Source organism: Pollachius pollachius (assembly GCF_949987615.1).
Source record: "Pollachius pollachius genome assembly, contig: scaffold_360, whole genome shotgun sequence".
NCBI lineage: Eukaryota > Metazoa > Chordata > Actinopteri > Gadiformes > Gadidae > Pollachius > Pollachius pollachius.
In genome coordinates, this window is record NW_027641278.1 from 1 (window position 1) to 12,500 (window position 12,500).

General features: G+C 51.0%; 1 protein-coding gene across 1 annotated transcript; it reads left to right on the forward strand.

The window, feature by feature from the left end:
• Positions 1-237: 237 nt before the first annotated feature.
• On the forward strand, positions 238-7,759 carry LOC307091686 (glypican-6-like; the record flags this gene model as incomplete). The annotated part of the gene is given in 3 exon segments (XM_079759336.1): positions 238-587; positions 589-630; positions 7,594-7,759. Coding segments are annotated over 3 exon segments (558 nt in total), but the record flags the coding sequence as incomplete, so codon positions are not given.
• Positions 7,760-12,500: the final 4,741 nt, after the last annotated feature.

Sequence of the window (12,500 nt, forward strand, 5' to 3'; positions counted from 1 at the left end):
AGGCTGTGATTGCTCATCAGACCATGCTTTTGTTGACATGTTTGGTTCCGGCTTCAGCTGAAGTCTTTTTGATTTGATTTAACGCGAAACGGCCATCTCCGGTAAGCCCTGTCTCTTAGGGGCCTGGGGAAGTAGAACACGACTCGTCGGACAGGAAGTCACTCTCACACCCTCTCTCGCCCTCTCTCTCTCCCTCCCTCTCTTGTCCCTTGTCTCTCCCCTCTCCCGCCTCCTCAGAGTTCTTCCTGGAGCTGCTGGAGAACACGGAGCGCTCCCTCAACGAGATGTTCGTGCGGACCTACGGCAAGCCCTACATGCAGAACTCTGAGGTGTTCCAGAACCTGTTCGTGGAGCTGAAGCGCTACTACACCGGCGGCAACGTCAACCTGGAGGAGATGCTCAACGACTTCTGGTCGCGGCTGCTGGAGCGCATGTTCACGCTGCTCAACTCGCAGTACGTCATCACCGACGACTACCTGGAGTGCATCAGCAAGTACACCGACCAGCTCAAGCCCTTCGGCGACGTGCCGCGCAAGCTGAAGGCGCAGGTGACCCGGGCCTTCATCGCCGCACGCACCTTCGTCCAGGGGGCTGTCGGTCGGCCGCGAGGTGGCCCACCGCGTGTCGAAGGTAGGCCCGCCGAGTTCCTGGATCTGAGGGTTTAAGTACACGTTGTCTCGTCTGGGAGATCGATGGCAAAGTGGACGGGATGACGGCGTTTTAATAGCAGCAAGTGTTGTTTGAGTGCTGCTGGGAGCAGAGTGAACGAGAGTAGGACGGGGAGGGGAGGGGGGGGGGGCGGATGATGGAGAGGTCTGGACTATTTATCAGGGGTCTGATATCACAGACAGGAGAACAACAGAGCTCTGGATGTGCAATGTGTTGTAACGGTGTTCAGTGGCGTGGAGTTACACCACCTCGTTGATGTCTCCGCTCGAGGTTCTGCTCTCTGCCGGTTGTTCTGCCAAACGCAAGAATCAGCCCGGATACTCTCTCCTTCCCTTTGCTCTGATGCGTCTCCCCTCGCTGGTGTCTTAAGGCACCCCGGGCTGCAGGCTTATCCTGAGCGTCCGTAGCCTAGTGAAGGGGCCAGACCCGGAGAAACACCCTGCTGGGGAGCGATCCGGCGCCGGGGTTTGCATCTCCATTGCCTAATATTTGTTCGGCCCGGTGTGAATACACCATTAAGCACGGGGCAGCCCCGGAGTATTCTGTTTGAAGTGATGTAACACCGACACGGCTCCGTCCGTGTGGAGGTGGGGGGGGGGGGGGGGGGGGTGCACGCGCCTGGCTCAATCCGAACACGTCCCGGAGATTAAAGGGATAAAGAACCAGGCTAGAGCTCGGAGATAGTCGCACTAAACCGCAACAAGGCAGGACTCCCCTTCGCCCGCGTGCCCCCTCTCTTCCCCTCGCTGCTGATCCCCCTTAAACCCCCCAACCTCCCAAGACGCCGCGGTGCCTTCAACGGGGTCGTACTCAGACAGCAGCTCACCGCGACTCTCATCACCGGTGTGAATACTCCCCCGCTGCTGATTGCACACTTTACGGGACGTGTGATCAGTCCGGGGCCGCGTGCCGCTGGGTCTAATTCAGGCCCTGCAGACACCCCGAACCCCCTGAACCCAAACATACCGGCCGCGTATCGGGTCCGCTGCAGGCATCCGCAGCCGGCCTCGCCGCATTTACGAGCAGAGGGGGGCCCGAGGATGAGTTGTTAGTGTGCGTTTAGTGAGTCACACGGCGCTGGCCAAGAGCTCCCCCCCCCCCCCAATCCCCCCTGCTGTCCTGGGCTCACCTCTGACATTTGGGGACGAACCCGGGGCCGAGGTCGTGAGTCTGGGGCTCGCCGCTGCTCCCCTCTTGATCTCCCCGGTCTAAACTCATCAGGGTGGGGGGGGGGGGGCGGGGGAGCGATGGAGAGATCGGATGGAAGCTTAATGGAAGCCGACACCGCTGTGCGAGGTGCAGTGTCGCGGCGGAGAAGTGACACCCATGCCAGGCGCTGCCAGGGTGTTTATTGAATTACGGGAGTCGTGGCAGTACATCATGTCTTTTCACAGCTTAGCAGACATGACACAACTCCGGCGGGCCCCTCGCGCAGACCCCCTGCGCTACGTGTGCTCACGGGGCGCTCTCGCTTTCTCATATTGTTAGGTGCCGCTGAATTTAGCATTCAGCGCGGCTGCTTCTGATTTCACCCGTGCTAAGTCATCGATCGAATTACCTTGTACATTTATATATTTTTTGATTAGATGGTAGATAAGGCCGGAAGAGATTCTAGGATACTTATTCGGCACAACACATTGTTGTGTGTATTATTCTTACTGAAGGGCTTTCTTAAAAAAGATCATGATAGTCATGCAACGACTTGCGCTAGTCGTGCTGATGTTGCTGTAGGGACTGTTTGAACTCTATGACTTAGTGACAAGAATACAGAAACAGTTTGACCCAACTAAGGGCAGAACCCTTATTGCAGCAGCATAATATAAAGCTTATAATAAAGCATAATAAATATATAATAAATTGTGGACGCGAACCCAGTGTGTTGCAGATGCTGATAATTGGTCCAGGAGGAATACGCCTAGAAACCGCCTAGAAACTGCCGGATTAAGTCGTTTGTACTCCCAATCCCTAAAGCTCCTGTACATTGTGTGATATTCGTGATGCAATTTGTCGATTTGGCAGGGTTTTCTTCTGCCAAAGTCTTCACGAAAATACGTGTTTGGGTTATGGAGTTAAGGTAATCTAAGTAGATCTAATGTGGTTTCCATTGTGCGGTGGAAGCCAGACCCTTATCATCGCTTGTGTGCATCACACATGTCAGTATATTCTCCAGGGACAGAGCGACGTCCCAGCCAATAGGGACCGTCCTCGTATTCACGTCCGCATTCATCAATGAACATCGGTCTGGCCTGAGCCGGACTGATGTTCATTGATGAATGCGGACGTGAATAGGAAAGGAAAGGAAAGGATGTCCAAATAAGGCTTCGGCCCTATGTTGTATAAAGAACTCTAACCAATCTGAGGGTTTTTGCAGAATCCGGTTGGAAGTATAGCAAAAGTACGATATAAATATACCGAGAAGAGAAAAGCCGTCCATGAAGATTTCAGTTCGTGTTTTAACATTGTGCCCTTCGTGTAAAAGCTGTTCGGTTCGCTCCGCAGATTGCCAGACTAACCTGGGGCCCCGCCCATTGTTTTTTAAATTCAGCAGACTGTGTGGCTTCCTGCTCCTCGTGAACCTCCTCCCCCAAGCAGTCCTCGCTCTCCTCAGGTCGGGGAGAACGTAGGAATAAAAGGGACGCAGCCGAGGTCTCTGTGACTGTGGCTCGTCAGCAGCGCAGGTCTGAGCGGCGCCCCTGGCACTGTCTGTCTGCCGTGGCGGCGGGACGTGCTGGATGGGAGAGGACAGATGAGGGGTGTTTGGTGGAGGGCTGTCATCGCAGGACCGCAGCGTTCCAGCTCCCTGTCTACCCAAGGGCCCGGCGTTCTGGCTTCAGAGCAGGAGCCTCTCTTGTAGCTCTCTCTCTCTCTCTGTCTCTCCCTCTCTCTCTCTCTCTCTCCCTTTCCCCTCTCTCTCTCTCTCTCTCTCTCTCTCTCTCTCTCTCTCCCTCTCCCTCTCCCTCTCTCTCCCTCTCCCTTCTCGCTCTCTCTCTCTCTCTCTCTCTCTCTCCCTTTCCCCTCTCGCTCTCTCTCTCTCTCTCTCTCTCTCTCTCTCCCTCTCCCTCTCTCTCTCCCTCTCCCCTCTCTCTCCCTCTCCCCTCTCGCTCTCTCTCTCTCTCTCTCTCTCTCGCTCTCTCTCTCTCTCTCTCTCTCTCTCTCTCTCTCTCTCCTCTCCTCTCTCTCTCCTCTCCCTCTCCTCTCTCTCCCTCTCCCTCTCGCTCTCTCTCTCTCTCTCTCTCTCATCTCTCTCTCTCTCTCTCTCTCTCTCTCTTCAGCAAAGTGAACGAGGACGTTTTGTTAAGTGATATTCAAATGCGTGGGGTTGACTATTTCCGATCAGAATTATAATGCTCATCTGGAAATATTATTATTTTGTCCATATTAGATAATAACAATCTGAATAATAGTGATTATTTTGATAAATTGCATAGAAATGATACAGAAAATGAAAATGGGATGTAAAGGGCTTGTTATGGTGCTGTGTTCAGGCTTGATGAACAGCCTCATTATATTGTTGTATAGCAACAGTTTATATGTGCGAGCGTAACATAATTCTCTCCATACCTCCTACTGGACCGTGGCAGCTGACCTCAGCTCTGAAGTTGCTTTAGGTGGAGATAAACAACGTGAGACGACGTATTAACTTGTTATGTTGCTGCATTAGAAAACATTGATTCTTTACTTCAAGGGAGCACACATTTCAGAAGGCAGCCTACACCCTTTAAGACTATAAAGACCACATCCACTACCCTTACAATATTGATATGCGATCACCATATTTTACAGCTTTGGACATTAGATCTGCCGGTTTTTATTCACTGATTAAGTAGAATCGAATGTGCATTAGCATTTATCTAACCTTAAGCCGCTGTGCTCGGTGTGTTTTCTTAGCATGGATTTCCAGTGGGTTCTCTGGACGTTTATCCGCAGCCGCGCTGTGTGAGTAGTGGACGGCTGGCCCGGGCGGGGGGGGCTGGTAATCGATGAGAGGCCTTGACAGGCAGGGGCAGCAGGCCCCGGGTTGATGGGCCGGGGAGCCACGTGTTTGTCAGGGACGTCTGCCTGGTCCCATCGCCAAACACCGGGACGGAGAGGGGAAGGCTGGGTCAATCCCATGTGGACCCGCTGGTGGGCCGGGGGAGAGAGAGGGGGGAGGGAGAGGGAGATAGTGTCAGAGAGGGGGAGAGAGAGGGGGAGAGTGTCAGAGAGGGAGAGAGAGAGGGGGAGAGTGTCAGAGAGGGAGAGAGAGAGGGGGAGAGTGTCAGAGAGGGAGAGAGAGGGGGAGAGGGAGCGAGACAGGAGCCACGACATGTCAATCATCGAACCGGTGAGAAACTCATTTTAAAAAGAGGACCGGCAAAATGCTCAGCAAGCTCCAACAGAGCCTCGGCCATCTTTTATTTATTTAATACTTTATCTAGCGGACCCTCTATTTATATAATAGCTGGGGACTTCTCACTGTTTAGTCTACAACATGACAACCCACTCACAACATTCTCCTCTTCTTCTGTTTCCTCCTCCTCCCCGTCCTATTCCTCCACCTCCCCCTCCTACTCTCCTCCTCCTCCTCTTCCTCCACCTCCCCGTCCCCTCCTCTTCTCCCTCCTCCTTCCCACCTCCTCCTCCTATTCTTCCTCCTCACACCTCCTCCACCACCTCCCCCTCCCCTCCTCTTCTTCCTCCTCCTTCCTACCCTCCTCCTCCTATTCTCCCTCCTCCCAACACTTCCTCGTCCACCCTCACCTTTCTCCTCCTCCTCCTCCTCTTCCTCCTCCACCTAGCCCTCCTCATCCTCCTCCCCCTCCCCCCCCTCCTCCTCCCCCCCTTCCTCCTCCTCTCCCCCTCCTCCTCCTCTCCCCCTTCCTCCTCCTCCTCCTCTCCCCCTCCTCCTCCCCCCCTTCCTCCTCCTCTCCCCCTTCCTCCTCCTCATCCTCCTCTCCCCCCTCCTCCTCCTCTCCCCCCTCCTCCTCCCCCCCTTCCTCCTCCTCCTCCTCCTCCTCCTCCTCCTCCTCCCCCCTCCTCCTCCCCCCCTTCCTCCTCCCCCCCTTCCTCTTCCTCCTCCTCCTCCTCCTCCCCCCCTTCCTCCTCCTCCCTCCTCCTCTCCCCCTTCCTCCCCCTCCTCCTCCAGCTCTATACTCCTGTCTCCCTAGCTTTCCATACCGGGTTCATACGCGGCCTCCCCGGACTAGCAGCGCTAGCAGCGGCTTTAGTAGCGGCTCTAGTAGCAGCATGCTAGTAGCTTCGGTGCTATCCGTGGCGTTGACGCGCCTCTCTGTAGTTCTCCTCATCCTGAATGAAGCCAGAACACAAACACAGGAACAACAGCCTCTCTGAACGTCTCGCCTGCCGCTGAACGGCGACCGCAAATTGCGTTGGGAGCGAGACTTCTTCAGAGAAACGAGGCACTCTGTGTACGCTCTGTCAGAAAGATATAAATATATAGATATAGATATATATTCTAGACACAACTCTCTGCCAGAACGTATATATATATATTTCTCTCTCTCTCTCTCTCTCTCGCTCGCTCTGTCGCTTTTATATATATAAAAGTCAATACAAAGACTCACACACACACACACACACACACACACAGACACACACACACACACACACACACACACACACACACACACACACACACACACACACACAGGTTCAATATATTGTGTGTATATGGGTCGGTTTATCTCTTATTTTTCCTCTGATATCTCAGCCGTCCAGACTCATGAACGGCTTTAACCCCCCCTCAGTCTCCTCTCAAGAGGGCCGCTGTGGCTGAGGGCTCCAGGACTGTTTGTGTCCTGGGCCCTTGTCCCCTCCTTGTTGAGTAGCCATGGCGATGGCTCCTCATCTCCATGAACCAGGGGCGGTGCCCACGGGGCCAGCCTGCTGATGGCTTCTGGGGCCCGGCGGGGGTGTGGCGGCGAATACCAGTGGAGACTCATGTTTTTATTACAATATTTAAATAGGTACAAACATTTCTCTCAAGGACAGAGTAAATACTGTACGTGGCTTTCGTTTCCGCCGCATTCTTTTTTTTCTTTTGTAATAACGGAAACACGGAGAGTCACGACTTTTCTAGTGAACGACAGAAAAAACTATATATAAAAAAGCAGTCTGCCAGGTTGTCCCCTGTGTAACAGAAACCTTAAACGAGGGTGACTTTAAGAAGGGTTTGGTGAGCAGCACAAAGTACAGTCGACTGTCTGAAAGCAGTGTGCACTGATTGGCGTAGGAATAGATCAGTGTTTTCCATCACTAATTATCCTGTCTGATACCTGACAGACGTTCCTTCCAGTATGTTTGTGTTTCTGTGAAAGTTGCATCATGACAAAATCACAACATGGCGGTTGGTTTTCCCTCAAAGGCTTTTTTTGTTCTTAGTGTGAAAACATCTCTCTCTCTCTCTCTCTCTCTCTCTCTCTCTCTCTCTCTCTCTCTCTCTCTCTCTCTCTCTCCCTGGCTGTGCTAGTCTCTCTCCCTCCTTCTCTCCCACCCTCTGCTAGTCTCTCTCTCTCTCTCTCTCTATTGCCACCCCCTATCTCTCTTTCTCTCCCCGTCTCTTTCTCTCCCCCCTCTCTCTCTCTCTCTCCTCTCTCTCTCTCTCTCTCTTTCTCTCTCTCTCTCCTCTCTCTCACTCACTAACACACACTGCCTCTCCCTCTCTTTCTACCTTTCTCTGTATCTGTCTCTCCCTTTCTCTGTATCTTTCTGTCACCCTCTCTCTCTCTCTCTCTCTCCCCTCTCTACCGCCCCCCTCCCTCTCTCTATCTCCGCCCCCTATCTCTCTTTCTCTCCCCCGTCTCTTTCTCCCCCCCGCTCTCTCTCTCTCTCTCTCTCTCTCTCTCTCTCTCTCTCTCTCTCTCTCTCTCTCTCTCTCTCTCCCTCTATGGCTCTCTCTCACGCTCTGTGTGTTTTCCCCTGCAGGTCAGCAGCACTCCCCCATGTATCCGCGCGCTGACCAAGATGCAGTACTGCCCGTTCTGCCAGGCGCTGCCGTCCGCCAAGCCCTGCAAGAACTACTGCCTGAACGTGATGAAGGGCTGCCTGGCCAACCAGGCCGACCTGGACCCGGAGTGGAACCAGTACATCGGTACGTTAGCACTGAGCGATGCTACCTCTCTACCGCAGCGGTTAGCTCCTCCGCTAGCTCAGGATTGCTAAGGAATTCAAGTGAAACTGGTTTGTGTGGAAATAACGACGATCGTTTGGTTTGGTCAGAGGTCATGTGGCACAGCTGGATGAGATGCTTGCATAATTGAGTTGTTACCGGTAAATACCGTTGTGAGTAAGGTCTTGACGCCATTCAGGAGCGTCAACGTTGTAAAACGACGGTTATAGCTACAACCCGAGCCGCGAGTGTTGCTAATGGGAACATAGCGCACATAGCGCAGGTTTAAAACTGAAAATGAAAGTGAAAGTGAGACTGGAGTAAGAAAAGACAAACGTCAGAAGGAGTAGAGAACGTGTCCCGTTCACAAGCAGAGCTTCTAACGCCGCGGATGAAAGGCGCCTGTCGTGTTCCCTGTTAGTAGTAGCATGTTGGTTATCGCTGGCTGCGTGTTTTGACAAGCAGCCGTTTTCCGCCGACATCAACATAAAACTGACACAGATAAGAGGTTCTCTTCTTTATTCCTCATTCTTCCGTCTACAATGTTCCAGATTAAAAAGGCGTTTTATTCTTAGGACTGCGCCCCCCCAGTGTGGTATACTGGGACTTGCAAAAGGGCAGAAGTGCACCGTGGGGACTGTCAACGCTGAAAGAACCGTTCAGTAGCGTCTCAGGCAGACAGAGATTAGCCCGACGAGTCTAGCATTTCCATATTTATTTATTATTCATCCCTGGATTCTTTGCTTTTCATGTACAAACGCAGATTTGCAGGTATGGTGGCATTGATCTAAAGTGTTGGCAAGGGGAGGATTGTGGAGGAGGAGGAGGAGCGGTTTAGACAAGACAAGGTTCTGCAGAGTCTCCTGGCAGCACACCAGCTGAGCCCTCCGTTTAACCAGACCAAACGCCTGTTTAAACCCCACCAACTCCAACCCCAGGCTTGCTAACCTTTCCCGGAACATTACCATCCCTAATTGAACACATCATCGTTAACACCTTGGATCCATGGACTCTAACCCGCATCTTTACCATCTCAAACATCATATCAATGAGTAGTATCCATACCCAACCTCACACCTCGATTCAACCCACTCCAATTGAACACCTAAACCCATACCATCCCTAAACCCTAAACGGCTTTGAACCTCTTCATCCCCAACCAAAACGCACCCCAGTTCGTCACGTATCTGAACCAAACATTAAAACACTTTGGCACGGTAGGTGTTTATTACCGCTCGTGTATTGGCCCGCTGCGACGACACTACTAGAAGCTTTCACAAAGCCAATCGGAAGCCAGCTGGAACTCAGACGCACATGAGCCGCAGCGAGCCGAGAAATCCACAGCTCAGTTCAATATAATGTGTCACGGCGACACGGTAAACACTACCCCCCTCTCGGCGCCGGTGGCTTCCACCCAGGCAGAGTAGCGGGGGGACGTTGGTAAGGCGAGGCCGTTATGAGAGGGAAAGCAGGTGGTTCCCTCTGATTGCATTATCGTCTGATTTATTATCCCGCTCATAATTTCATAATTCAAGCAGTCACTTAGTCATTTAGCAGATGCTTTGATCCAAATCAACTTGCGGCGAATGGCAGACGCACACGCGTGTAATCGTTTCTGACTAACAGCGGAAAACGATATATTTTCCAGGTGGACGGAAATATGTTTAATAGAAACGTGAAAAAGGTGATTCAGATGAACCAAGCCTGAGAGCACAAAGGCCGCTCTAAAAATACGGCGATTAAGAATTTAAGATGCACGGCGTTTATGGGCGAAGAAGGGGTGCAGGTAGGCGAGAGACGTCGGGGTTTGAGGTAATCCGGGATCAGGGAGTCGCGCTGAAGCAGAACCTCTGGGGGGAGACGGCGCAGAGGCTGGGCCGCGAACCAACGGCCTCAAGGCCGAGTTCAGCTGGCTTCCTGTACCGTTACGCAGATATGTACAGAGAAAACTCGATCCCGCGAGTGCATGACGCTCTGGAAACTTAAAAAGAGTGTTTCTTCAGAGTCCAAGCGGTGTGGATTTGGAACCGCTACAGACACTTTTTTACACTCGGCCAGTGCTGGGCGGGTTTGTGCTCGCTGTAGCCAATCACGCGCTTACAGATCCCCGCCTCCCACCACATGATTGGTCGAAGTAAATATGAAGCAAAAGAAAGTAAAATGCCCCTTTTGCCCCGATTTAAATTATTATAGATTATTGTTGTAGTCATTGTCTGATTTGTGAGACTTTTGGTACCCAGAGCTTTCTGTTTTGAGTCAAACTTACTCTGCACCAGATTATACGGCTCCTTATGTTTGCTTAATGTGCAAAATATTTTGACATAACAAGTATGTATACGTCAATGTATGCTTCAAGGTCGTCCCCAAACAACCGCATTCCTCCCAGAATACCCTTGATTAAATGGAAAATGTAAATGTACCATTTTCTATAGCATTCGATTGAATCATTTATGACCATCTTTCATATTCATTAGGTTTTCCAGCCCATCTGCATTCAGCCATATTTGATCTGGCTGCCGCCCAGGGCCTGTTGGAAGCGGGTCTACGTGTTGTCCTATCATCTGATGTTTGATGTGGGGTTGGAATTCCAACATTAAAATCAGTCTAATCAGGGATAAAAGTGAATATCAGAGAGCCCCTCTACATGCACAGGCTGCAGCCGTAGAGAAACCTCCCACCACAAAGTCTTGGTTTTACTACCGAGGTTGATGGAGAGCTCTGTTTATGAGTAAAACTCCAAGGTGTTTTGTACGATATCAGGGGTTGTCAGGTCGTCGTAACCGTATCTCCTAGCTTCACAGAAACATCCAATACAGAAGACATTGCCAGAATCACTTCCTTCCAGCCCTGGACAGGAAGGGGAACGACAGCAATGCAGCCCTTTGGTCTTTTGGAGTTAATGTCTGTCTGTCAGTACCGGGATTGTGGACGGAAACAGAGATTCACCGTCTGAGACCACAATGTGGTACTGCTAATGTTTACATTCGTGGCAGGTGCGCCATGCTAAATGCTCTTCTGCAGAATCGTTAGACCGCAGTAATTCTGTAATTTTGACAGATTTAATGGGTAACGGATGGTGTAGTGAAGCCAGGAGAGGAGGTCATTAGAGAAGGTTATTAGGGGGCTGGGCGATGGTCTTTCTCCCAGCTTTACTAAACCATCCCTTATCAATATAATTGGTCCAAATTAAAACTCACTGACGCCGCACCAACACGCTACAATCTAGACTCTCCTCAGGTCTCTCAGTAGGTTTTTGAGATATTGAAATATATCATTGCATCACGGCCACACTTAAACATTAATCCAGCCACTTAAAACTCATTATATGACTTAACAATGACCCAGGGGATGGTGGCTCGCCGGCTGGCTCTCGTCCTCATCCCATCACACCTGATGGAATTGTCGATGCCAGCGCAGCTCGCCCCACGAGGTCCGAGGGGATAATTGGCCTCACTTTGAGCACCTCGCGCGTCGGTGCCAGGACGGGTGAGGCTCCGCTGCTCTCCTCGCTCGTTACCTGGACATTGATCTGTTCTCTGAATCCCCCGCGTGACCGATTGCACACATGTGTGTGTGTGTGTGTCTGTGTTGGAGTGAGTGTGTGAATATGCGCTTGAGAGTTTGTGTGTGTGTGTGTGTGTGTGTGTGTGTGTGTGTGTGCGTGCTTGTGTGTGTGTGTGTGTGTGTTTGTGTGTGTGTGTGTGTGTATGTGTGTGTGTGCGTTGGTGCGTATGTGTGTGTGTGCGTTTGTGTCTGTGTGCGTGTGTGTGTGTGTATGTGTGCGTGCGTGCGTGCGTGTGTGTGTATGTGTGCATTTTTTACCAGTGTGTGTGTGCGTGTGTGTGTGTGCATGTGTGTGTGCGTGTGTGCATGTGTGCGTATGTGTGTTTGCATGCACGCACGTGTTGCCGTGCGTGTGTGTGCGTGCAGTTATCTAAAGAGCAGTGTACGGAGAAGTCAAAGTCTAGAAACGAGGATATATTAAACAGTGTGAACTATGAAAGTCTAGAATAAGGATATATTAAACAGTGTGAAATATGAAAGTCTAGAAATGAGGATATATTAAATGGTGTGAAATATGAAAACGCAGGTCCTTTTTTTTTGGACCATGACATTTTAATTTAGCTGACAATAAAAAGAGAAAGGCCTGAGTGTAGTTGTAGCTCCCTGGAATCAGCCTTTATAATTACAGAAAGTTAGAACTACAGTTAAGCTGTTTCGGCCCTCGTGTCTCCGTATCTCTCCACCCTAGCGTAGCCCATTAGGCGCGCCTTTATTGTGGAAAGCGCACTTTATAACACCGCCGTTCTAATGAGCAGAATATTGTAAATGTGCTAGTTGTTCTAAGCATAGCCGTTGCTCATTTAAAGTTCATTAATAGCCCCGATGCTTCATAAGCACCCAGCATGGAGGAGATTTCTCTCAAGAAAGAAAGTAATTGATTATTAACTGAAGCCAATTGTAAATATGTGCCGGTTTGGAGTTGAATGCAATTTGGGAAATTGATCGCAAGTTGAACTTATTCAGTCATCTGGCGAGGTGCTAGGTAGGCTAATGCTGTGCTACTGCTATCCCTACGAGTCAAATCTCTCCCGCTTTGATTTCCCTCCACTAAGGCGCCAGGTCTGCCTCTGACAGGATTCTCTCATGGATTATTCCTTTTTAATGCGGCTATTCCAGTTTCAGTTGGCTCCGTGACATTTCAGGCTCATTAGAGAGCTGA